The following is a 27,942-nucleotide window of genomic DNA, read 5'->3' as shown; positions in this document are numbered from 1 at the left end:
CATGCGCTCTGGAATACGCCCAGACTGTGCAGCCCAGAGGAAGGCCGCACTGCTCCCCTTCCTTCCTCCGGAGTAATTAATTCTGCGGTTCTTCCTCAGGACTTTCAGTGAGAGTATCATCAATTGATCCCAAGTTAGGGCATTGTCAAAATATGTCACAGTATCTTGAATTCTAGCCACTGGGTTTTCCACGAGACACTGGAAAAACAGCGAAAGCAGAACACTTCCACGTCAAAGGTGGTTAACTCATAGCTCTCTAAGGTATGTGTTTGCTTGAGCATCTCTGTCACTGCCCTCCTGCCAAGCTGCTGCTGACCCAGAAGCTGAAACTGTGTAGACATTTCTACCAGCAAATAATCCAGGGCTTCTGAATGATGCTGGGCATAAGGATGACTGCTGTCCACAATGCATGTATTTTATGAGGCTTAAGTGCTTAAACAGAGCTGGTTAGTACCGGACTCCTGGTTATCCCCTCTGTTCAAGCTCTCCATCCCTGAAACCTCTTTAAAATTTCTGGGTCTCCATGAAGTGATAAAACTCATCCCTTGAGACTTTTCAGTTCTGCAAGAAAAAAAAGCTGCCAGGAATAATCTGACAATGTCTCGCAGACGCTGTAACAAGCATTTGTCTTTGAAACAAAAACAGCTTCCAGCAGTACCACTGGTCATCAGCATCACCATCACCATGGAGAACACTCAGTGTCCTCAAAGGCACTGGGCTGCAGGCTTCCGGAGACAGTGTCATGGACATAAAACTTAATGACCAATACAGCAAAATACCTCATCCTCGCAGGCAAGATGGAAGGCTGTTGGAAATGCCAAAGAATTAAGAAATATCTTGTTCAAGGCCTTCAGAACACCTGAAACTTCCGATCTTCTGCCACCACAAGGTAACTTAGCGGGATCACAAAATGGCAGGTAAGGTTAAGTATTGGGATGTTGCTGGCCTCCATTCCAACAAATGTATTTCTGAAAATTTTATATGACTTATAATCTATAACTGAAATGTAAGCCCAAACTGTTTAAACACCTGTTAGAGATCTGTACTCCTTTGCAGAGAAAACATAACTGCAATTACTATTTCAGTGTCAAGTCACCAAGACAAAATTATTGTTAAAACTACTGAGTTCAACTAAACGACTAGAGTTGAAACTAATGTTAGTCATGTTTATTTCATATTTGTATTTGATTTTTCGCATTTTGTTTATTTATATAGATTTTTACTTATTTATTTCTTTTATCCTTTCCCCCACCTTCCCCACCCCTGCCTCATTGGTAACCATCATTTTGTTCTCTGCATCTACGGTCTGTTTGTTTTTGGCTTTGCTTATTCATTTGTTTTCTTTTTCACATACTACATGTAAGTGAAATATGGTACTTGTCTTCTCTGTCTGACTTATTTCACTTAGTGTAATATGCTTTAGGTGCCTTTGTGTTATCACGAATGACAAGTCTTCAAATTTTTAATGACACCTTGTCTCAAAATAGTTTTTTTTTCCTCCTGAAAAGTTGGCTTTCCACATTCGTCAATCTGTAGGAATGTGTTTGATGTCATTTAACGAGTTACTCCTTGATATGGAGTTTTTGTAGTGCATACTTCTCCTGTTTTCTTTCCTAACCCTGTTGGCAAAAACACCCTGTTGGCTTGCACCATCTTGCTGGCTTGTCCATTATCAATGTCAAATTTGGTCTGCAGAAGGCCCCCGATGCTTGGTCATGGTGAACTCACAGGACAACAACACTGTCCAAACTGTGTATTCTGAAGATGGCGGGTCACTGCTTAAAAACAGAGATGTGCTCTCCAAACTTTCTCTTGACATTAAGGATGTTAACAAAACTGGTACCAATCCTGAAAAGACACATTTCCAAGGAGCCCCTTTCTTCAGGGAAGCAGATAAGGTGAACATTTCATTACATTTAGTATTTAGGTTCTTCTTATTATGCAGGAGCACAGCCTGCTTTTAATTCATTCATTAATTAGATGTTTACTGAGCACCCACTTACATGATGCCAGGCACAGTTTAGGCCGTGGGGACACCACTCATTCAGATCTGCTCATTCCTTGATTCAGGAGTGTCTATTAAAGTCCTCAGTGTATGAACCATAGAGAAGAGGTAGGCAGATATCGGAAGCAACAGATTTGTCCACAGGGAGCACTCTCTACCTTTCGGGGTGGGAGGGTTTCTCAGTCCTCAGGCACACCCAGGGGTGAAAGTCAGAAGCTCGAGGTCGGTCGACTGGAAATGTTCAATGCTGATGAGAGGACAGTCCAGTGGCCGAGGTGGGACACAGATGCCACACAGGCAAGCACATGTCTCAGAAAGAAGACCAGGGCAAGGACTAGGACACCAGGAATAAAGTGGGGTGGCAAAGATGCAGTGACCAGGAATGGGTCAGAAAAGGAAAAGGACCAAGCATGTGACTTCAATGACACACACACCATCAATCAGAAAAGCAGGTGCTGCCTGGCACTCCTTAAGCCAGGTCCCTCCTTGAAGGGCACCTCTGGCTTGGGACTTAGGGATGTCTACTCTCAAGGCACCATCTCAGATCAGTGTTTTGTTTTGTTTTGTTTTGTTTTTTAAGGATCCTAGTCCTAGTTTCATACATGAAAGAGTTGTGTCAGTATAAACAAACCAGATAAAAGATGAGGAAATCTCTATCAGCCGTTTGATGGGGGAATCTCTTGAATCTCAGCAGAGAAAGAAAACATTGAAATGGATGGGTTTTGGCTCTGGCAGGAGTTGCAGGGTTGTATCAAACACACACACTGAGATCGGGATTGAATTCTAAACTTCCACTCTTAAGACTTTGCCATGTGGTGTTAGTTTTAAACTGATGTTAGAGAAAACCTGATATTGTGTCAGTAATATTTAATCTTTTGGTGGAGGAATGCTCTGAGAGTATTGTAGCAGCTCGTGCAGGAATCGGGTCTGGAAGTGCCAGAACCTGAAAGTCAAGGTTAGGAACAGGGACATAGATGCACCCCTCCAGGAGAGGACGCTGGCTTGCTGTTGGAAGTGGAGGCAGGTCCCTGGGGCTTCTAAAGTCAGCCTGCAACACCCCCTACCCCAAGCCCGCCTTAAGGCTGTTATAAAGACAAAACCAAGAGAACAAACAGAAAAGAGCTACATGAAACCACAGGGCCCTGAAAGTAAAAATGCCTTTTCGTCAACCAAATCACTGCTCTATGCTGCAGGTGGCATCTCTCTCAGGCCCCCAGAAGTAAATCTCTCCCATCAGAAACTGGCTAATCTAATTTCTTCTTTTGAAATGGGTGTGTACCACATTCGGGGGCTTTAAATTTAATAAAGGGAAATTTAGTAGCGTTGGTAGCTGTGCGTGAAAATCAGCAATGCTGCATTTACTTAAGGATTCGATACAGGCTTTCTGGATACAGTGCAGAAATATTAAAGCAAGTTTGGTGGGCGATTTTGAGAATTTATTGGAAAATTAACTTCTGATTTCATTCTCATCTTGGCTAAGGAATCATAAATTTTCCTTAATAAAATTATGTATTTTTTGCAACTCCACTACCCTAGGCTTGATTGCAGATTATTAGAATTTCATGGTGTGGAGGATGATGAAAATTAAATTAGGTGAAGAGAATGCCTTGAAGTTAAGTTTCTGAAAGTATTCTTATTGGTAAGAAACGTTTATACAGTGTTCTTGGCACAGGGCTTCCAAAGGAGAAGTACATGGCCACGCATAACACATACCTTCTTTCTGGAGCAGCAAATCTATGCAAATATTTGAGGCATTTACTTTATATTAAGAGAATTATAGAAATACTACGGAGCATTATGCAATGTGCTCATAGAAGAAATGTGAAGACTGGTGGGTCCAGAAATAACCCTACACTTGATATAAAATATTGCTTTGCAATTAAAATGTGAGATGGAGGATAATGACCAAAACATGTTTTCAAGCAGGGAATGAATGTGCACCATAAGCCTATGGAAGTAATGTGATCACAGGAAACCTTGTATGAACCCCACTGAGTGGCCCTGACAGGACCGTCCTCAGCATTTGGTCCTAAGGCTGGGAGAGTAAACACGCTCGTACCTTTTCTCGGGTTTCTTCACAGAACAGAAAATTGCCACAGTGACAGTAGTACTCCTTCCATATAAGGAGATTTTAGGACTCTTCCCATGAGAAATTTAGCACTACGACTTGTGAATATACCCACATAATTTCCGGTATTTTTATGTATATTGATACAGTTGTTCTGGACTTGAGGGGGGGCATTTCGCCTTGCAGGGTACATTTAGCAATGTCTGGGGAATTTTTGGTGTCATGGCTTTGGGGGAAGGTATTATGTCTGGCTTCTAGTAGGTAGAGCCCAGGGTGCTACTAAATATCCTACAATGCACAGGAGAGCCCCCTCAACAGAAAATTATTCAGCCACCCCCAACAGAAGAGTATCGCTATTCAGAAAAATATCAATAAGGCTAAGGTGAGAAACCCTACCTTATTCTTATCAATATAGTACAGATGATAACAAAACTGTCTCTCTAAATCACTTCATATCTTTTAAGTATTTATGATAATACACATTCTGTGTAATCTATATGCCAAGGTTGCAGGTTCAATCCCTGGTCAGGGAGCATAAAAGAATCAACCCATAAATGCATTAATAAGTGGAACAACAAATCGATGTTTCTCTCTCTCCCTCTCTCTCTAAAATCAATACATACAAACAAAAAGCCCCACATCAATCTTCTGAACCATTGTTTCAAAGAAACTCTCACACAGTGACTTTCAATTACAGTGTTACGGTTACTCTGCATTTACTCAACACACTCACGCCATTGGCACCCCAGGAAAGAACTACAGTAAGGAGAAGAAAGAGGAAGCAGGCTACCTCTCAAGCAAGACGTGGCTGTAGTCATCCAGGACGTGGGCGTGCGTGTGGAGGAAGATGACGTTGTAGCCCACCAGCGCTGCCATCATGATCAACATTTTCAACTCGTAGTTCACCCGCAGGAAAACCGAGCAGGATATCAGCCCCAGGATGCAGCTGTATATAAAGTACTGGGACAGGAAAATATGTCCGATCAATGCTTAGAGTCTCTTCTGAGAAATGCTGAAATAAGGATTAGAGTGGGGACCACTACCGAGCTCACTGGTCAACTTACAAACTTGCTGTGAAAGCAAATGCCTTTTTCTCCTCTTTAAAGCAGTGGTAAATGCCTGCACCCATTGGATTTAGCAAAGAATTACTTATCACATGGCTTGCTGACCCCGCTTAGCATCTTTAATAAAAATCGTCATGCCTATTTCCAAATGGAAATAATTCTAAAAAAATCAATATTGAAGGCATGTCATTATAAGCTAATGTCATTTACTTCTTAAAAATGAAAATACATTCATATATTTAAAAATTTATAATATGTAGACTCTTTTTTGGCCTTTCAATTCTTTAATTCATTAAGAGGATATAAATCATTACAGATAGTTCTATTAAAAATAAGAGAGTGAAGGCATTTCATTTAAAGGCATTGTGTCTCAGAGGGTCTATCTAAAACAGAAAGGATTTTAAAAACTAAAATCTTTGACCAGGGACAGTCACAAATACCCTGGAAGTGGAGAGGAACCGGAAGAATGGGAAGAACCAAGTATGAGGGAGAAGCAGGCACCTGCCCTCCATTTAGTCCACAGGAAGCAGCACGGGCCAGCCTGTATTAGCAGCAGTGTCCTCACTACTGACCACAGTGGACACCACCGAGTCAGGATACCCCTGTGGTGCCTCCTGCTTCACTCATTAGCTGACTCACTTTAGGCCAGTGACCTAGCTTGCCTGAGTCACTGTGGCCGTGTAGGCCACTGGAAGAACAAGTAAAGCCTGGAGCTCAGAGCCCTGGAAACAGCTGACATTCTCGCAAAGACTTTGGGGCTAATATGATGGTTTTATGGACAAAGAGTTATGCTATTACATTAGCATCCCTGGAACAGAAGCAGAACTAAAAATTTTTAATAATTTTAATAAAACAGAGACCTGATCGATGTCTGATACACCCTGTTTTTAAAAATAGCCCACATTATAAGCTACTCCGTTTCAGTTTCATTGTGTGAACTAAACCATGTATAAACTGCTTATTCTTGTCACTCTGGCTCTCACTTTTATTTCCCCGGCTAAGGTCATCTACAATCAGCAGTCTGGAAGGCCACCGATATTAGCTCATCAGTCCTGCTCCTGGGGAAGAAGGGGAAGATGAGAAATGAGCTGCAGTGGCCACCCAACATGCTTCCTTCTCTACACAGATTCTGCCGCTAGGGTTATAAATTGGGCTCCGTGTAAGGCTGGGCTTTCAAAAGGATTCTGCTGCTAAAATTATGTTGAAAACCATTATTAAGATGAAAGTTATGGACCAGTTCGGCCGAATCAAATGAAAAGCCGAATAAGGGGCCACTTAGGGGAACCCGTGTATCAGTGTGCACATGTGTGTTTTTTTTGCAGGGGAGGGGCAGATAGGATTGCAAGGGTTTTCTGTGATGCTCCGAGTTTGAAATGAGGGACAGACGATACCTGTCCCGTATACAAACCTGCCTATGGTTTCACATTTTAAAATTCATCTCCATCTTTTAAAAAGCTTTCAGAGTTCAGGTATAGCTATGAAAATACATATATTAATGGAAAGTAAGCTTTCAGTCCATTTTCTATTAAAAACATCTTTCTAGAACTCTTGAAGGCCATGAACACACAGGTATTCTGGGAATTAATTGAAGTCAGGTTAGGACCCTGAAGATAGGGATAGAGGGATATGCGAATGCGGGGGAATAACTCTGGAAGGCTGGGTGGGGGGAGCCCTGAAGATCAGCCTTCACTACTGAGCAAGGCAGCCCGCAGGGAGAGTGCCGGTTGGTCAGGAGCCCTGGCTACAGGACCTTGAGCTGACTTCTATTAGGGTATAATTCCTAGTAACTTTATTTGTACATAGTTTGGATACACTTACTATACCTATTAGTCAATAGTTGTATTATTATGTATTGATATTTAAATTATTAATCATTAATACTTTAATTACTAAAAATATAACTTATTAATACTAGCTAATGTTTGACCCCCTTTGCCTCTTACTACTCCCCTACCTCCCTTCCCTCTGGCAACCATCAAACTGTTCTCTGCATCTAGGAGTTTATGTTTATTAAATAAATGCATAAATACTAGTTACTATTAAGTTAACTAAGTGAATATTAGTTGATACAGTTATAAGCATTTTTGCTATAGTTAATCAATGAAATTAACTTGCATTTTAATACCAAGGAAACAGCCACTGGCACCTTGGGCAATTTATTTACATCTCCTCAGTCTCCTCTAAAACCGAGGAAATGGAAATTCCAGTAATATCTATCTCACAGGGTATTTTCTGGTGAAATGCTATAGATGCCTTGTAGCATACAGAGTGCCTACATGGCAGAGATTCTTTGTGATTGGTTTGTTGGGCATTTTAAATTTACTTTTTTTTCTGTTACAGAAATTATGTATGTGATGTTAAAAAATAGGAAACATACAAAGCAAACATATAATAATAAGAATCTTCTATTGTTCCCCAAATCCAACTTAAGCCTATTAATTATTCTGTCTATATTTTTCCAGCCCCTTTTTTTGTTATTTATTATTGGTATTGGTATTATTAGTTTAGAAAATTGGGATTACACTGTTTTGGTGGTTTTTAAATGATACTTTTGAACTAATATCTTAACATAAATATTTCTTTATTATTAAAATTTTCTACAACATCTTTTGTAATGGCTGGATATAACTAAATAGCAAAATTTATTTAAAAAATTTTAACTTTTAGATTGCTTGCTTTCCTTTACTTTCTCATTTATTGTTGATACATAACCACTTGCTTCCAAAATCAGTGTGGCAGGATAGAAAGCATGTCTGTGTCTCTGATGTCAGATGACTATCACAAAGTACCACTAAGAAGCTGCATCACGCTGCACCTCCCACAGCAGTGGGGGGACGCTCCCCACTGCCTTGTTAGCCGCAGGTATGATGGAAGCCGGGGTTGAAGAGGAATGAGGCGTGCTCTGTGCTCATCTACAAGACAACTTTCCTGATGTTCCTCAAAATATATTAAGGGATAAGCTGTGGTGTTATGAGCTCCTTTGGGACTCATAAACTTTCGAGTTAATAAAGCAGTTTTTGTACAGACAGTAGGTGAGCACGTGGGATTTCCTGGGCAAAGCTCACCATAATCCTCTTCCTGAGGACTTACTATTAGAACAATAGTGGCCTGTTGACTAAGTGTGGTCTTGATTTTAAAGAGACCATTGTGTTGGATTTTTTTCAGGATCTTTTAAGGTTGAGTAAATGTTACCTTTCTCCATCTTGGGATTCTAATGATTTGCTTCTTTTGAGAATAAGACATCATATGGGCTTACCTAAATGAAATTCAGAATGATCACCTTATTGCCTTTAGTCGCGCCAAGCATGGTGAGTTGTTCTACCCAAAAATACTGGATGGAGAGAGCTGATGGAAAAAAACGCTTTGCCGGCTATGCTTTTCTTTCCTATGAAAATGCATCTTTAAATTTTAAACCTTAAAGTGCCCTGTGAATGTCACAGCTTGGAGGCACTCTCCCTCCACTGTCCTGTGGACCGGGTCTGCTAATGCCATCCATTGGAGGAGGAGGAGCCAGATCAACACTATTAAAATCTTTCCCCGAAGCGGGTGGCTCCACACTGTTCACAATGAGATCACAGCCACGAAATCATTACAAGACCCGTCTCTCACCGTTCACATAACTAACATAGAAAAGATGGTATCTAATCCTCAGCGAGGTTTGATGCCTAAAATGAAGGCCAGGACCCCTTAGATAATGGACAAAGCTTATGCCACCCTTGCTTCACGAGCCCACAAGGACATTCCTGTGGACCTCTGCAAAAACCCTGGCCTCACAAGAACACCAGACTCCCCTACTCTCTGTAAACAGAGCTGTGAACTTCCCAGCAAACTGAAATAGCAAAATGGGAACAAAGTACCAAAGCCAAATATCAACAAAACAAGTCAGCAAAAGAGGAAGGAGGAAAGGAAATCTCCTTTATTGCCATTGTTAACAGAGTTTAAAAAACTGGTAGGACATTTTAAAAATACACATTAAATTACTGACTTCAGTCCCCAATATATTCATTTCACACCCTCAAAAAAGACAGAAATGAAATGTTAATAATTTATGCTACTTTTAGATGAATATTCATAAAATGAAAGGGAGAGTATTAAAATACATATTTTTTGCATAAACAATTCATGGAAGAAAAAGTTATGAAGCAGTAAATAACAGACTTACCGCTTTTCACTTAAAACACTGATGTGTTAGTCAGTTTTGAAATTTCAATCTAGGCCCTTTGGACGTTGATTAAAATCAGTCCGCGAGTAAGGGTTATTTGAGGATATAATCACTGGACAGTATTATAGCAAATGGAGATGTGGTCCTTGTCATCCCAGTGTCGGGAAGCCAACACTAAGTCAGTGGAACAATATGCAAAATTTATAAGCAAGGAACTCAGAAATTCAGTGACATGTAATCGAATGTCAAATGCTGGGATACACGCTGTAAAATGCAGCAGTGAAGAGAGTGAAGGCAAGAGTCATCTGTGAGCACATCAAAACAACACTGTGGCTTTGCACACGTGCCTTACAGATGCCAGTCAGCCGCGCCTTCTCTTAGGAAAGGCTGGCAGGTTTTAAGTGGTCAGGACCTGCTCAGGAAGTGATGCCAAAGAAGAAAAATGGAGTCTAGGACAGATGTGAAAGTGGAGGCCACAACATTAAATGGGTGAAAAACAATAAAAGTCATGATAACGAATGGAATGCTCTTACCGGAAGGAAAAACAAGTTTTGCGCACGCAGAATCGCTGCCTGATTATTTGAGGCCGAAAGGCTTGCATTTGATGTATTGGTAGATGGAGGGATTGTTTTCTCTGAGTCACTCAGGAAAAACTGCAAAGAAAACGTTTGTGTTTCAGTGCATTAGTACAAAGGAGAACAAAGAGTGAGCAGGCGGCGCTAAGTAGATTAGTGCCTGTGCTCCTTCTGCACAGTGAGCAGGACTAGGGGGGCAACCCAGCGTCTATGCTTCAAGTGCTAGTAGCTTCATCTGCTTTTGAAACTTGGGGAACTTCTACTGAGTAAGTAAATGACTGTTTGCTGTGGTGCTACACACTTAAGAGTGAGTTACAGAGCTGCAGGATTGATGTTAAACAACACGCAAGCCCCTATATTAAATATTAAATTAAAAAATGTACAAAGCCCAGGGCAGAGGGCTGGGTTAGGATTACATCTGAGGTCGCTGTCAACCACACGCACAGACACTCAACTCTGCAATCGGAGCCTTCAGAACGTGTTTGCAGTATCTTCACCATCTTGGTTCAAACATTAAATGAGTCAATGGAGTTTTATGAGTTTTTGATTTCAAGAAAAAAAAAAGAATTTTATGGGCAAAATGCAATAACTGGTATCAACATCTTATCTATTATTGTGAGAGCTTGGCAGCTCAGGATCACAGGGGATTAAAATTCAGAGGATAGATGCTCTGAGCACTGTTGGAAAAAGGGTCGTAAGTTTTTTTAAAAAAGTAATCCTGAGAAAATGAAGATGATTAATACTTATGCAATGGTCACCAACATGAGCACCCAGAAAGGCAGTGTCAGCCTGTTAGCAAGATAGGATGAATTTGATCTCTCTGTGTGTCTCTGTCTCTCTTTTTCTCTCTGTCTCCCTTTCTCTATATGTCTGTCTCTTTCTGTTTCTCTCTGTCTCCCTCTGTCTCTCTCTTTTCAGAGAAGCTGTGGTACAGCCTGTTTGAGTGACAAAGGATCAGTCACTTTCTGCACCATGGCTCAGGGTCAGAGGAAAGTTTAGTAAAGACAGACCAGGGAATTACTGGGACTGGTTTCCCTTTACAGGAAGAAGTTCATCTCAACCAGGAAACGCGGTGGTGGTTTTCTGCATAGGGCTCGTTGTATACGATATAGTGAAGGTTGAAAAAGTAAAAATTACCTTTACAGTTTCTATGGTTGCTTTTGTTTGCTTTCTTCCTTTTGTTTGTTTCCTTTGATGGCAGAGTTCTTGCCAAATATTTCTAATTTACTTAGGTAGACAGAGGCAGTTATTTGCTCTACTTTTATTTCCTCTTCAGATTCCAAAATGGTACTAGACACAGTGTTTAAGCACTAGATATTAGTCTTAAGCACCTGGAATCTTAAAATTATCACCTAAAATGTCTGACTATATCACCTTATAGAGACGAAAATAAATTCTTGCTGTACAATGAGGAGAAGCATGTCCTGTGAAAATTTTGTCTTGCAATGAGGCTGCACCATAAATACGATGGTTTAAATTTGAAAAACAATAGAGAACTGCAATCACTATGCCCGACAAGGCTTCCTTAACCCCCTTCTGCTAACTCTCTCTAGCATTTATCAACTACGCCCCAAATCAAGAAACTCTGCATTCTACGTGGCGCCGCGCTGCAAGTTTGAATCTGTTTCCCCCCTGCTGTCCTCTGGGTCACTTCACAATAACAAACTCATGTCATCCCTCGCACAGCCAGGCAAATATGCGAGTTATTAATCTCTCACTTCCCTCCCTTCCAGGTTAAATGGCCACAACTTTCTCCACAGAGTGAATTTATAATAATTGTAATTATTTGGGGGACTCCTCTCTAGACCAATTTAACTTCCTACAAACTTTGTCATAATTGGGAAAATGATATCCTCATCCCAGACAAGATATCCTACTAAAGTGCAAATGAACACTGCCTAGCTCTACATTTACTTTCAAATTTTACACTTATCAGGAAATTTAAGACATCTCAGAATTACGTTATTCAAGTAAGATTACATGATGAGTGTGCAATTTAATATTATTTTATGCTTGATGACATCCTTACATTTGTCATTTGGGTGAAATTAGGAGTCCAGATAGACTACCAGTTGCCAACTCCCTGTTGGTATGATTCACAAAGCCGTGTTAGTGATTTTATTCTCTGGGAAGTTTTTCCCAGAGAGATTGCAGGCTGATATGGGAAGTCACATGATGACACAGTCAAAATGTCAGAGAAAAGTGGCAGAGGATTTAGCTTCTCACACAAGATTTTGGACAGTCAGCAGGAAACTAAAATGGAACAAAATACGCAGGTCATTGGCAGTTTGATAAAACTCCATATTTGATAAAAAACTGGGTAATGCTTTTCCTCCACTTCTTATCAGGGTGTTTGATGTCAGATGGGTGAACATCCAGGTGTTTAAAATGTCTGGTTAAGGCCTCCCCCCAAATTATTTATTTATTTTAAATAAAACTGACCTGATGTTTTGTCATTTGTATGTGTCACTACGTATTGAGATTTAAAAACCCCCACTGTTTCTGCTGTCCCCGTAAGTGCTATTAAAATGTACATACCCCTGAATGTGGGTGTGCGACCTGGGAGCCCACTTCCCTTGCCTGGTGCCTCACCGATGCTCAGTTTGGAGTAGCCAGTGTCTGATGCATCGGCACCCATGGTGACATGTATGGGCCAAGGGTAGTCACAGCACCTTACAGTGTGGCTGGGGACACAGGACCTTGTGTCTGCCTCATGTAGTCATAACTCAGGAGGACATTCTTGGTAAATCCTCAGATGTGACCAAAGCCGGCACCCTCATGAACAGGAAATTATAAGGAAGCTCAATAATTCCTTCCTAGTAAGGAAAAATTATTTCCTCTCTGTACCAACTGTCAGCTTTCATACTGTTTTACAATGACTCTTTGAAATAAATGTAAGAGGAGCATCTGATGGAAGAGAATCACTAATTTCAGGGCCCCGGTTACCATGGGAAACATCATTTCTCTGCACCAATGGGGCAGACACCTGCTTAAGTGGTTCTGATTTCCTCTCCCTCTCCACCACGGGCCCAGAAAAGGTAATCTTGCTGATTCCTTGCCCCACAGCCTGGATTGCCACAGAGGCTCACTCAGGGCTTGCAGCAAAACCTCATCTCCTTCCTTTCTCAGACATCACCCATCATAGTTTTAGCCTGTCTTCCATGGACTTCTCTACCTCACTTGACAATAAATTTCTTTGTGAGGGAAAAAACTGGCTCTGGAAGTCATCTTTCTGGTACTAAAGATGTATTTCGTCTCTCTTAAGGGATCACAGTTACTATAAAAGATGTATCTCCTCAATGCTCAGCTCATGAAACATTTAGACAGTGCCTGAACTGCCCGTCAATTATTGCTAATTATCCTATGTGAAATAAAATTAGCTTGCAAATAGGATTTGTGTTCCACTTAGATTTTGTCATTAAAAAATTAGGTGATAAATCTTGGTTTTTTAAGGTCAACCCAGATTTTACAAACATAAATAGTTTCTTTCTCAAAGGGTTGTGTGCTTACCTGTTCATTCATTCATTCTTTCATTTAGTACCTATTAAGTAGCCACCCCTTCTATGAAAGGCACTTCCCTGGGACCCAAGAAAAAACAGGGGAAAAAAGACCTGACTCTTAAGTGTGTGATGTTGTGTTAAATGTCTTGTTCTCATAACTCGTACATGCTGCCAACGGAGAAGGTCAACTTTTGGGAAGTGTGTTTTATTGGCTCTGTACCTTCACAGGTGAGCGAGTACACTCTTAGGGATAAGAGTGTGTAGTTATAAGGGGATTGTGGCAGTCACCCCTTGGAGGGCAATGGGACACAGTGTGTCTGTTAGAATCGTTCAGAACTGGAGCTAGTGAGCCACGTGGTCCTTAAGTGCTTCTGTCCCAGGCCCTTCATGGTGGAGTTTACTTCTGACCCAGCTGTCTCCTGCAGCTTTAATTTCCCAAACTCCTCTTTGAGCTTGTTGATTGCTCTCCTGGGTCTGGGAGCAGCAGGGATAATGCACACTTGCAAACTACCAAGTGGGACATGAGGAATGCATTTTAGGAAGTGCACTCAGGTTTCTGCAGGCTCTCATCCCTCCCTGCCCTTTGCCTCTCTGTCTTTCTTCCTCCTCTTTGCAATAACCGTAACATCGCCTGTGCAGAACGGTTCAGTATCCTAATGGCTACTAGCACACGTGCAGACAGATTTCCAGGAAAGCCCCCTGTCTCAGTCTTGGGTCCCTCATCTCACGTTCCCCACGCTGTGCTCTGATGACAGCACTGGAGCCACAGTGAAAATTCCCTTGTGTCCTCACACAGAAAACCTGCAGGTCTGGGCTCAGTGACTACTTGGGTCCTTGCATTTTAAAGTCCTTCTAAAACAGGGTAGTTCTAGCAGGAGTTCCTTGTGGTCCCGATATGGCACAGTTTTCCAGCTGTCTGCCAGTCTGTCTTGATGAAGCTCTTGTTGGAAATAAATGAAGTCATGGTCCAGGTATGCCTGAGACCTAGAATATGGGCCCCATCCCTGGGGGAAGGTATTATCACGCCTGCAGTAGAAAGGCAGGCCTCAGGTGCTGTGTATGTCCAGGAGGAGGGGAGTATAGCATAGTATCACCCACTAATTTTGCAGAAGAGCAAGATGGGGCCCAGGACAATGGACTTCCCAAGGTGAACTTGACACATCAAGACACCTCCACATAGGAACAAAGACCAAGGGCCAGGAGGTCTAAGCCGCTGGCTGTGTGTGCTTGACTGCTGAGCATCTGCCCTCAGGAACCATCAGTTCTAACTACCTACAGGGGCAAGCCTCTGTGAGTTGAGCTCCGAGACTACGCAGGGGGCAGAGGTCATGTCTTCCACTGGCCCAAGTCTGGGGAGGCCCACCTTAGGGCCTAGCCTCATGTCCTTTCTCAAGGGAGCTCCCAGAGACAGTTGGGACATGTGGTCAGGTGAGGTGTGGCAAGCCAGCATGCCTGTCCCCTAGTTGACCATGGGAAAGGACACAGAGGAATCCACATACCTACCTCCTCATAGGGAAGTGGGAGGAGGAGGGGGAGGGCAAGCTGTGGTATCTCTCTGACACCAACTTTGCAAGTGTCCTTAAGATCGATTTCAAGGCAGAGTGAGGCAGATGAGAGGCTATCCTGACCCTGCAGCTGGCAACCCAGCCCGTCTACCTTCTAGTTGGCATCATCCTCACCGGAATCTCCAGGGGTGTGTCAGAAGCTCTATAGGATAATGTTGAGAACTGAACCCATGTAAACATCTAAGATCCTTATCTACTTCTTCAGCCTTATATTTGACTACTTTTTAATCCAAATGTCTACCCTGTTTTTAGTCCTAGAAGTTAAATGTCTTCTCTCCTTCTCATCTCTCATCCACCACCTCCCGAACTCCTTCTACCCATCCTTTGCAGTTCAGCCCAGCAGTCCCTTGCCTCCTCCCTGCACACTCCTACTGTGGCCCTCGGACTCTTAATGACGGGTTCACCTGCTGTCCGTCCCCTAGACTTGACTGCGATGGCTGGAAGGCAGACAACTGTCTTCGGGTTCTGAGCTTCTAGTGATGTACCAGATACACATTTATGCTCAGTAAATATGTTTTTAGTAGAGTGAATGCTGTCTCATTTCTGAAAACTAGGTGTTATCTTTTAATACATAAACTGTATCTTCTTTACCTGATTTTATGCTTCTGGAGGGCAAGGACTATCCTCATGACACCTGGCAGTTCCAATACCTAGTAGAGCAGCCAACACTGAAACATGACGCTCTATGGTTGATGATGGTGATGTCAGAATAATGACAAAGATGTGTCTCTCAGGCATTGATTGCCTACCTGCCTATGTTTAAGATTATACCAGTCATTATAATACTGATATAGTAAGGGAGACCATTGGTTAAATATTGACAACATGCTTGGTGCCATCTTAAGTGTGGTAGAAACATCAGCTCATTTACCCTGAAAACCACCTTGGCAGAGAAGCATCAGTTCTGATTTTTGAGAAAGGAAAAGGCAATTTGTGGAAGTTTAATAAAAACTCTCCAAAATCACCCAGCTGGTTAGGTGGGAGCTGATGTTTGCTATCAGGACTTTTATACTCCAGAGCAGGACACCTCTGCCACTGCACTGTCCTTAATTTGACGACTCTGTTACCCCTCAGTGACCTCCCTGCTGACAGTCCGTGTCCTTTCTGCAGCCGAGAGCCACAAGGAGCAGGACGGTGGGGAACCGCTGGGAGGAGCCTTCCCTCTCAGGTGGCTCCGACCAAAGGCATCCTTCTTCTCAGAGAGGCCGTCGCTGCAGCAGTGGATGTTGAAATTAAAGGGCAGAGAATGGTGCTGCCAAAGAAGCTACAGGAAAGGTGTCAAAATTCTGCTAAGACAGACATCAGGAGAAAGAAGCCCCTGCCGGGTGGGAGCCGTGACTCACCATGTTGAACACGGCCATGGTTAAAATGATGGCCGTGGTGATGACTGTCAGGGAGATCCGTGGCCAGGGCCGGTTGGCAATGATGCCTGAGGACTTCAAAAGCCACAAGAGAGACGCGGAGGCCTTTTTGCTGCATTGCTAGGAAGAGAGAGAAAGGGAAAAAAAAATCCATTGTTATTTTGTGTATTCTCTCAAGTTTCTTAATGATACTTAAAACCACAGGATGAACCAATATTGTTCAAAGATTAAACAAGTAGGCTCTGTCCTCCCCTGAGGGCTCATACCAGGTTACAAACCTCGTTGTATTATGTTGGCATCATTGTTACAGAGTAAAGACAAATTAATTAAGTTTTTATGATAAATGTAAATTATGCTTGTGTATCCTTTAAAATAGGCCTGAAATTATGTTTTTAAAAAATCTGGTAAAGAAAAATTATGTCTGTTAATTAAACCATTTTGAGGGATGTCTTGGGTTTGCTTTATTCTTAAAAATATAAGCATTGCAATATGTTAAATGCCAATATAACAATTAAATGAGATTCAATAATACAAAATGAGAGGTGGATAGGTGAGTTTAAAGAACCAGCTCAGTGGCCCAGCATCAAACCCCCATAGCTGTAAGACTTTCTGCAAGTTAATTATCCTCTCTAATTCTCCTAGGTCCTTCTCTGATTTCCCCCAGAGCCGTCTGGGAGCACGAACTGCCCTGGACTCCAGGGGCTGCCAGGCGCTGAATCACTGGCTGGGAGCAGGATGCGCACACAGTGGGGGTCTGGAGATCATTTTCCCTGCCAGCAACATCAGAGGAGCCAGATTTGTGCCTGGGCTCCTAGGCCTCCTCCCAAGAGCAGGGTTTGGATGCGAGGTGGGACCAGGGGGGGGGGTGCCACTAAATATGTCATCCAATAAGATGCCCTTTAATGCTCTGAATATGCATTGTCCTGGAGGGTCGCAGAGCTGGAAGACACCCACCTGAGCATGCTAGTATCGTTATCATTTAATGCATGCTGCTGCTGATAATATTAACACCACAAACCCCAATCAGATCTATGCTCTGGAGAAGCTAAAATAAAGTATAAAAAGCAGAGATTCAACTAAAATATTACAGTCATCTATTAGAAGATGATAGCATTTGGTTTGATTTCGGTAAATTAAGATAGTATGTATTTGCAGCCTAATCGACTAGGATTAGTATTTTTGTTTAAGAGAAAATTATTAAAATCGATGATTTTGGGTCTGTACACAGAAGTTATCAATAGATATGATAATGAAAATGTTAAGGGCAGAAAATACAAACACTTTCCTACTTTAGGAGAAATTTTAAGCTAGTTCAGATTCCATATCACATTTAGGTAAAATATTATCTAGTTATTGCACAGACTTATTATTAAAGTTTAAAAATTAAAAAACTACCTTGTGTAAAATTTTAGAATAGTGTGTGGTGATAATCTTGCCAAATAAGCTAATAGGAATATGTTCTATTCTGAGCAGAGATTAGTCACTTACTGAAACAGACATGGGCGGACACACGTGGATTTTTTTTTGCTCCTGCAACATGCTGGGCAATATTGCAAATCGGTGGCCCAGGAAACTACTGTCACAGATGCCTACTGAACACATGGAAGGGAGTCCGGGAAAACGTACATGTTCCTATTTCCCCCTAGAAAGAAGACACTTGGAGCACCTCACTCAGACATGTGGGTTTGGCATGCACTGGGTTCAGGATAATGCAATAGATTCAATCCATTGTCCTGATTGGTCGTCACGTATGCCTCAAAGTAACCCCTAGTAGTGTCTTTGAACGTGTGAGAAATAGTCATTGCCGTCAAGGTCAGGGAGGCAGGCAGTTCCCCAGTTTTCTCATTCTGATCACTAAGTTCAGGCCAAGTGACAGAACTGTGCTGAAATATGAAGACCAGTAAACATTGCTGGTAAAGAAAAAGAAATCAGAGATAAGAGATGAGTACCCTGAATTTGGTGACATGTGGGGAAGAAGAGGAGAGAGATGAAGCTGTTAGGGGGGTGGACGAAACCACCAAAGGGAAAAACAGGAGGAAAAAAGACTCTGATCTTAAACTAGAAGGGATCTGACTAGGGAAAAATGGGGACATTGATTTGATTTGAAGCTCTCAATAAAAATTACAACTTGGACCTTGACGTGATAATTTACTTCAGTTTATTCTGTTTTGGGTCAAGGATTCAAATAAATTCCTAGATGCAAAAATAAGTTTATAAAAATTTATACCATCCTGATGAAACATAAAGAATATCTCAAAGAACATTTTAGCATTTATTTAAAAGATGCTATTTGTATGGAAACAAGCCCAGGTTACTCAGTCCAGGTGATCTTGGGTTCAATTACTGGCATAATTTTACCCAACTCTGGTCCTCCCTTTCCTGATCTTCAGTGGGTCTCATGTCCTGTGACTGCCTCTTACCGTGAGCTCACGTGGGACCTTCAGAAATGCTCCTGGATATTAATGCCACATTCACCCACTGACAAATATGGGATTGGTACTAGCTGTAGTGGGAGATGTAAGAGGCAAGAGAATATAATTTATACGAAGACCTTATCCTAGAGATGGTGCTGGGGAAAATGAGCAGCGTGGTTTGCTCGAAAGGGTGTGGGATGATTGTCAATGTTCTTCACTCAGGACAGGAAAAACTTCTCCACACAAAAATATAATAAAATGCTGATACACTGTATTTGGATTAAAAAAGAAAAGAAAAAACACCTTCACCAAAAATATTTTCCTTCCTTCTTTCCTTATTTTATTTTATTTTTTTTAACATTTTGCACTGAAAACAATTGGTAGTCTCTCACTTTAAAATTACTTATAATTTAATGAGATAATTATCAAAGAAGACTGCTTTTGCAATTTCATTAGTACGCATTTTAGAAATAAAATGAAGTATCCTGAAAATAAGTAGATGGTTATATTAAGTGTAGTATCAATAAAATAAAAACATTCACAAAAGTCATAAATGTCATAGTGGCTGAGCAACTCACTTTTATTACTAGAAAAACAAAGCTCATCTTAAAATCTTGCCTGAAAAATATGGTAAAGTTTATCATGTAAACATGCACTTTCATGTATTTGCCTAAAGAAACAAAATGCTTCTTTGGCATTTTAGTTGGCCAAGAACTGTATTTTTGAATGGCAGCAATAATCACCTGTAACATTTAATATCTCAGAGACACTATGTGTGCTTTGTTTATTTAATTGTACTTAAATTTCCTACAGGAAGACTTCTTTATTTTAATCAATCATAATTTGAAAATCCACCTGCTGCTTTTGTATTCCCTGGGTGAGCCCCGATCCTAGGTCATTCATCCATCACGTGGCATTCACGGCCTGTCCACGTCACATCTCTTTGCTGTAACGCTTGTCTCTAGCCACAGGAAGACTGGTTGAGAACAGTGACCACATTATACCAGTGTTTGTATTTCCACAGGCAGCACAGTGCTCGGCAGATAGTAGAAACTCAGTAGATGCTTACTCAGAACATTCACTATCTTAACACAAACCCTAAAAGAAGTTCTCAAGAGCTGGAAACAAAGAATAAGCTTGGTGCTAGAGGAACTGAAGCTGTGTGCTTGGCCCAGGAGTGTCCTAGGACGGAATACGAGCTATACAACGGGGGATGGGATTTTGATGCCCACAGGGGAAGAAGATGTTAACCTAAGTCTACAAGAGGTAGGCAGCTGGGACCGAGACCCCAGAATAAAACCAGAAGCCTCAAAAGGCTGTTTCCTCCATGTAAAGGAGATTAGAAGAACTCCATACACTAGCTCAGGGAAGTACCAATGAACTTCAAATGATACATTCAAACTCTAAATGTGGGTGTTGGGTGTGAAATTATATGATCTGCTTCATAATGAGAATTTCAGGTTGCGGGATTACTAATCAGTTCAAAAACCAGAGCAAGCCTTTGGGTCTCTGGCAGAAGGAAGAACAACACTGCTTATAAATGATACTTTACATCACAGGGTGCAGGGCCTATCCCAGCTGTGGGGAAGCCATCCCCACTGAACATGACCTCATAGCAATAATAAAAAAACCACAACAACTACAAACTACCTAAGACAATGGACCTTATAAGGAAGACTCAATAGACATAACAGATAGTAGAAATAGCACAAGCTCTGTAGATATTATATCAATTTGAAATAGCCTATAAGATCGAATTAAAAGAGATGGAGTTGGTGTCCATAATAAATGGGCAGTTCAAAGAAAATAACAGATGTACTTTAAAAACCAGCCACACAGACTCTGCAGATTAAAATGTGGATATTGAAATTAAAACCCCAGGAGTGATTCTCAAGAGGATACGATGGCTGTGAGGAAATAACCCATGAAACAGCACAGAAAGATAAAGAGATGAAAAATGTCACAGAGACATTGAGGCACAGAAGGTACAATAAAATATTCAACATACTTGTCATGAAAGTTTGAGAAAGACAGAACAGAAACACCAGAAAAGCAGCAAAGCACAAGGAGATACGCGCGAACGTTTTGTGGGCCTGGAGCAGAACGTGAGCTCTGTGCTGAGGCGGCACACCGAGTCCCAGACAGGAGAAATGCAAGTCTACCTGCACCTCAACACAGGGAACCTATTGCTCATGACGGACAAACAGCAAACCCTACAGAAGCAACCAGAAGGAAAAGACAAATTAAGTAGCTACCCAATATGTGAAAACAATTAGCCTGTAGCTTTCTCCTGAGTATATTAATGTCCAGGAAAATATAGGCTCATGTTTTCAAAATGTTATAAAAGTTTTCATAAGTTATTCAGTGTGGAAAAAACAGATGATTTTCTTTACTTAAATTTTTAAAGATTTTATTTATTTATTTTAGAGAGAAGGGAAGGGAGGGAGAAAGAGAGGGAGAGAAACACCGATATGAGAGAAAAACATTAATGAGTCGCCTCTCGCATATCCCCAACCAAGGACCTGGCCTCCAACCCAGGCATGTGTCCTGATGGGAATTGAACCAGTGACCTTCTGGTTTGCAAGACAATGCCCAACCCACTGAGCCACACCATTCAGAGCCAGATGATTTCCTTATACAAAAGGCAAGTGGGTATTTTGTGCCACAGGCTCTCACTGAACAGACTACAAAAGCAGTGATCTTTTGAGAATGTGGACACTGAGTCCTGGAGGAAGAAATGATATTCATGAAAAAATGGTGAGACATTGGTAACCAGCAGGAATAAGTAAAAATGAATAATGAAAGGAGTTTAACTTTAGAAAAATTTAAACAACACTCTTTGTCTTTCTATTTGTTTTACAGGTTATTTTCTCAGCTCTTATCATGCCTTCAGTGTGACTATCGAGTTTTTAATTTTACAGTGAAAGATGGAAAATAATGATGAGATTTAGAGATTGAGGGCTTGGTGCCTGTACTCTTCAACAACAAGACGGAGACTGAGTCATGTGCGGGCTCCCTTAGCCATGTGCACCTTTACATGATTTACGTTCATCACTAAAAGAAAGTAGAACATTTAATTTCCAAGTCACTAGAGGGAATAAAGGAGAATAAAGAAACCCACTTGGTCCCAGAGAAGGCAGGAAAGGAGAAAAAAATGAGTAGAAACAAAGAAGATGCATGATAGGTTAAAAAATAGGCAAAATAAAGTTGTATCAGTAATTATAATACACATAAACGTATGACGCTTGTCAGGTAAAAGAGAGATTTTTGGAACAGAGAAAATAACATAAAGCTGATGTTGTTTACCAGAGACACACCTAAAACCTACAAAGGACAATGCAAAGTGGGATTAAAAGATGGAAAAAGGGACACTGGGAAAGCACTAACCAAGAGAAAGCTGGTAGTTATACTGACATTGGAGAAAATAGACTTCAAGGAGAAGCACTCCTGGGGGGCAGAAAGCTTTTCCATCAGCCGGTGTGTGGCCGACTTTCCTTCCCCAGGACAACCCCTAGGTGCTCTCAGTGCTGCCTGGAGCAGGGCTGGTGGGCTGGCCTCCTGTTATCTCCACCATCCAAAGCATGAAACTATCACGTGGAGGGAAAACTGTCTTCTGACATTTTCTAGCATTTTCATTGGGTTTATCTGGCATTGTTGTTTTAAAAGATGCTTTTTGAGTTTTTTTCTTTTGGTAGTATTTTTGGTTAGGGTCACTGTATTGTATTTGTTAGAGAGATTAAGTCCACTTCAGGTAGTTTAGAAAGTTAAATCTGGCAGTAAATATACATATTATTGTTATTACTACTACAACAATTATTTTAATTTTTTATTGCTGATTATAATGAAACTGTGACTTGAATCTCTATTCTACATCTTAGTTTCTTAGATAAAGTGGGTTGATTTGATTATCAAATAAAATAATATATATGGAAACACTCTGAAGGGCTCTTATATACGTGAAAACATTTTGCAAAGTAATAGCAACAATATTACTGCAATATTTTAGACTCTAAATCCACTTACATGGTAACTTTTTTCCTTCCACTTTACCAAATGTCTTTTAAGGTGGGGTTACACTTTCCCCAGAATCCAGTTTTAAATCAAATGGGCTAATAGCTGAAAAATGTATATTAGGAAACTACACTAGAGCAGAATACAAATGAGGTTCAATGTGAGATTATCTTGACTTCCCAATGGAATTTTTACCAATGAAAGCTTAGCAGTCACCACAAAGTATCCTCAGTGTCATGCTGGCCAGTGACCCTGCATGTGGACATCCCAGCCTAGTGCTGGGCATTTGTCTGCTGGCGACTCTCTCCACACATAGCCCGCATCCTGGAACCTGTCTCCAATTAATTATAAGAATTCCAGGCTGGATTCCAATTCCAGCTCCAACACCTTGTGCTACACTACAGGGCAAGTTTGTAGCACCTGCAAGCTTCTGTCTCATTAGTCATAAAATGTGCATTCCTTCCAAAAAATCTTGTGAGGACAAATGAGCCAGAGTATATAAAATGCCTGGCAGAGCAAGTCGTCATTTTTGATATGATATGATATGATATGATACATACTTTGTTGTTTGTAAACTGCAATGAGGTTGGGTACAGAACTGTTAATGGGATCTTGCCCATCATAAGCAGTTTATACTGATTCTAAAGGATCTTAACTAAGGGCAGGAAACCTTTGCAGCTCCTACAGTTATCACACTCATGAGTCTGCTCCAACGTCTCCATTTCCATTCTTAAGATATCTGCTTATACCTCCTTCTGCATTATTTTCCATGGATGGAAACTTCTTCTAAATGACTGGAAATGGGAACTCACTGAAGGACATGGCCCTTCTGAGCCAAGGGTTCCTCACTCACAAAATGTCCGGCCGGACAAGGTTATCTCTGTTTCAGCTCTTGGGTTTACAATTCTGAACTGCTAACCAGCCTCTGCTGTAGAAGCCAGGTACCTCATGAAGGCACCGATACCAAGGTGCCTAATGAGATAGGACAAGGGTGGAGACCAGGATGACTGGCCAGAATGTCCCTTGGACATGGACTTGCCAGAATTCAGAGCAGGGACGCGGTGACTGTGAGCTGAATTCAGAGCAGCCGGCATGAAAGAAGTTGAGGGTGTGTGAGGACAGGGGAGGGATGTTTTCTGAGCAGTGGTGCCAGGAGGTTGCATTTGGGTGCAATCCAGCATTCCTTCAAGCTAACTGGTAACAAACATTTATCTCGTGTGTCAAGTGCCCGACACACTACGAAGAACAAAACACGGCTGAAGCAAACTCACTGACGATCTTTCCACCTAAAAAACATACAGATGAGAATACAAAATAGGAAGCCCGATCAGCAGGCACTGGAAAAGCTGGTGGTGGGAAAGGTGGTAGTTGGTTAAGGAAGGTCAGAAGATTATTTCCAACCTAGGAGTCAGCATGCCGGAGACAAGGAATCGTGGCGCATGTAAGAGGAATTTCAGGGCAGCAAGATGGAGGTCACTGACCCACCACTGCTCACTCATTCACACACTCACTTACACACAGACGAAGGCATTAACACGGGCTCTCAGGGCACGCCAACTCTGCCTGGGAACGGCGGCGCTGCAAGACTAGGGAGGTGCTCCATGGACCTGCTGAGGGGAGGAAGGGACATGGAGCCTCACAGAAACGCCAGGAGTCTGGTAGCGTTGGCTTAGTACACGCCTATCGAACATGTTTCTGTGGTCAGCTCCCTGCTGGGCTCCCCAGGAGACAGGAAGCAAGTGTAGGAAACAATTCTCGTCGCAACGAACCTATTATACGTGAAGGGAGAAAACAGTGACACTCACAAAAAGGGGGTCAGATGAGCTGTTATGTAATCAAGTGTCAAATTATGTGGCACAGGCCCTAAATCCCATGGAGCTGGAAGAAGGACCCTTCACAGGGGCGGGGGCAGTTTTGAAAAGGTTTCTAGGGATGCAAGTGAACTCGTCACACGGGCAAGAACTGAGAAGAACCTGGGGCAGGGCAGGGAGAGCAGTGTTGTGTCAGCCCTAGGGCAGGGTGGGACGGGGGAGTGGCAGGGGCTACTCACAGCAGTAATGACAACACATAAGTTCTCTGACATTTTCCCCAGAATCTGTCACTGAACAGACACCTGTGGGATGCTTTTTTATCAACAGGAAGAAATTGCATTTCATTAGCACTCTTATTTTTGCCCATGTTTATTTTCCTACACTTTTTAAAAATCAAACCCAGCTCTACAACGGCCCAGCAATTTTATTTACTCACATGGCATGTTTTGTGTAACAGAAGTAAGGCTCTTGGCAGAAAAATAGCAGTCAGGCTTAATTTTACGCAACCTCCTTGATATAAAAGTGTTTTACCTTAATCCTTCATTTACATTGACATTTAGTATCAATACTATCTTTGGCCCTTGAGTTTTCAGAAGGTTAACATATGTTACTAGAAGGTGAGTCTGGGGTATGATGTACTTTTTCATGAACTCAGTATTTAATCCATAATTAAACACAAAGGTTAGTAAAACCTCATACAAATTGGCAGGTTTTTAAGGGGAGAGGGATTGAGCAGTTAGGATGTAGCAACACATTTTCCATGACCACGGTGGGGTATTTGTGCTACACGTAATTTTTGACTGAATTTGGGGGGTAGAATAGAAAGCATACTTAAAGGCTTCTTAGATTGGCTGTGCATTAATATGTTTGATGTTGACAGTTAAAAAAATCCTTACAGAATTGCTTAAAACCAAACCAAACCAAACAAACAAACAAAAAACCCTCTTATTGGAGTGAGAAAAATTCCTTCTTGAATTTCAGCAGGATTACATCTGGATCGAGGATTCTAGTTGGCCACTGGGGGGAGACTCATTCACAGAACCTGCTAATTCAAGTTTAGAAAGACTAAACTGTGTTTAAGTCTCGTCCTCCTGACCATTTTGCCAAAATACAAGCTCCTGGTGGAAAGGAAGTAGGCACCGTTTCATTTGCAGCCTTGAGATTTTTCTTTGAGATAACAGAGTTAAAAAGAACTCCTGAGAGGGGACAACGGGCAGGGAAAGAGGGAAGTGTTTTCAGGAACAATTATAAAGGACAAATGGACAAAACCAAGGGGGAGGGGAGGGTCAGGGGAGGAAGGTGGGGTTGGCTGGAGTAGGGGAGAGGTGGAGGGAAAATGCAGACAACTGTACTTGAACAATAAGAAAAAAAAAAGAACTCCCGAGCATCTGGTTTGTGGGTGTCAGGGTCTTGGAAAGTCCCTGGGAATTGGAGGAAGCAGGCACTATGCATGTGGGACCTCCATCACTCTGAAGGACCACAGGTTGGGTACAGGAGGGACCCAAAGCCATGAAAGTTTGCACAGTGAGGCCAGATTATACCAAGGCTGAGAGGGGAGACATTCCATGAGAGCAGAGCATTCCCACACGGGCAGCAAAGTTGCTCTGGAGATTCGCTTTCCAGCCTCCAGCATCATGTTCCTTTTCTACAGAAACTTAGTGGAAAGTTCAAAGTCAACTGGAAACCTTAAATATACAGCACGCTCCTCCAACCCCACAACTGGATTGCTTGGACTAGAAAATGAGAAATATAGCCTCTTAGGCACAATGATATAAGCTGCTTTAGAACGAACTTTGGATTTCCAACAGAACCGCAAATGATAGTTTGTGTTCTAAAATCCTGAGAAATGGGCTTCAAAATCCTTCTGGAGGCCAGGAAGACAGAGCATGGAGCCCAAGCACTTTCCAGCCAAGGAAAATCTGAGCAGGGGAAATCAGGCCTCTTTGCATACTAAGCATTTTAGAAGTCGGCAAGGATTCCCGTGGGTCAGTGTTTTCCCAGTCCTCTCTCTTCTCTACAACCTACAGTATTTTCAGGGGCATTTTAAGAAACACCATGTGCGTTCCAGGAAATTAGAAACCACAGTCCTGCTTGTGGAAGAGCTTCTAATCCAATTTAAATAATCTAAACTATGATACAGCAAACAAAACCCACGAATGATTGCAAAGCCAGAGAAGGCCGACAGTGGCGGCAGAGACATGCTTCAGAAGCTTAGTGCTTTTTTGGGCCACAGATTTCGATGCAGACTGGAATGCAGCAGACACCCGGGGCTCCAGGACTGTTGCTTTCAGAGACCTAAGAGGCCATTCTGTCACGGAACTAATGTTGCTGGCAGTAAGAGTATGTCTTTTGAAAAGCATAATGACATTACAATGAAGAAAGAGATGAAAAGTGTCAAAGCATACAGAATGAGAAAATGCCCTCATTGAAGCCACGGTGCATCCTTTCGGGTGCAGCACAACCCTTACTGACTTCTGTCCCACATGGCTGGCCTCTTTGGAGTGCTCTTACTGCTTCAGACTCAAGAATACACATAGATTTACTTCTTACACCCAGAATTAGCAATTAAACCACAAGAGCTTACAATGATTGGCTTAAATTCAAACACTAAAAAGATATATTTGTACGTTTATACATTTTGGTGCTCCAAGATTTTATATCTGGAAAATGGATATAAAAGATCTAAGACCTATTTGATTTGAATTTTAATTCCCTGTACAATAAAACCCTCCTATTATACTTGTAGTTGCCACTGTAAATACTCTGAAAATGTAGAGGAGATGGTAAAAAATGCTGACAGAAACAAATAGACATCATTACAATTTTACGATGTGACATCCAGCACCTCAAATAATCTTCGTGTTAGTGTCTTGGTTGCGCACGAGCTGCCTCAGTTTGTATTCTGGGCAGCTGACATGAGGGACACATGTTTGCTTACTGGGATCTGTGCCTCTTCAAATGGTAAGTCAATAAGCTCCCTGTTTTCAGAAATCAGTTTTCATGAAATGAGCACAGTTTTCAAAGGAGTCTCATATTTGAAATACGTACCAAAAGCTGTCCAGCAAAGCAGAGGAAAAGGATAAAGGCCAGTAGGAGAAATGCAGCTCCAAAGGAGATCCCGAGAATGGAGGTTCTACCAAGAAACAAACAAACAAAGAAAAACAGGTTACTGTGGGGAGAGCTTCTATTATGCTGGAAAGCCACCAGTAAGATTTTCAGCCTAATTAGGACTTAATCAAATGAGAACTTCAATCCTCACTAATTTTTTGAGAAATGAGATGAAGGTAAAACAAAACCAAAAACATGTCCAGAGAGAAGTGTGTCCATAACTGTGTCTGATCAATTCGTTATGACGACTCATTAAAATTGCCCTATAAACAACAGCTTTTTATTAAAGAATGACCAG

The 27,942-nt window shown here is 41.7% G+C and overlaps 1 protein-coding gene across 1 annotated transcript in view; it reads right to left on the bottom strand.

Moving 5' to 3' along the window:
• Window positions 1-27,942, bottom strand: part of ADCY2 (adenylate cyclase 2) — a 344,352-nt gene that overhangs the window by 43,634 nt on the left and 272,776 nt on the right. Inside the window, exons 15-18 of the mRNA XM_024578430.3 lie at window positions 27,585-27,669; window positions 16,283-16,420; window positions 9,833-9,952; window positions 4,864-5,033 (exon numbers count right to left, since the gene is read on the bottom strand). Of these exons, the coding sequence (XP_024434198.3) occupies window positions 4,864-5,033; window positions 9,833-9,952; window positions 16,283-16,420; window positions 27,585-27,669 (513 nt within the window). The remainder of the gene's footprint in view (window positions 1-4,863; window positions 5,034-9,832; window positions 9,953-16,282; window positions 16,421-27,584; window positions 27,670-27,942) is intronic.

This window comes from Desmodus rotundus, chromosome 1, assembly GCF_022682495.2.
Source record: "Desmodus rotundus isolate HL8 chromosome 1, HLdesRot8A.1, whole genome shotgun sequence".
NCBI lineage: Eukaryota > Metazoa > Chordata > Mammalia > Chiroptera > Phyllostomidae > Desmodus > Desmodus rotundus.
The sequence above is the reverse complement of the archived record's forward strand: the minus strand, read 5'-3'. Positions and strand labels throughout refer to the sequence as shown.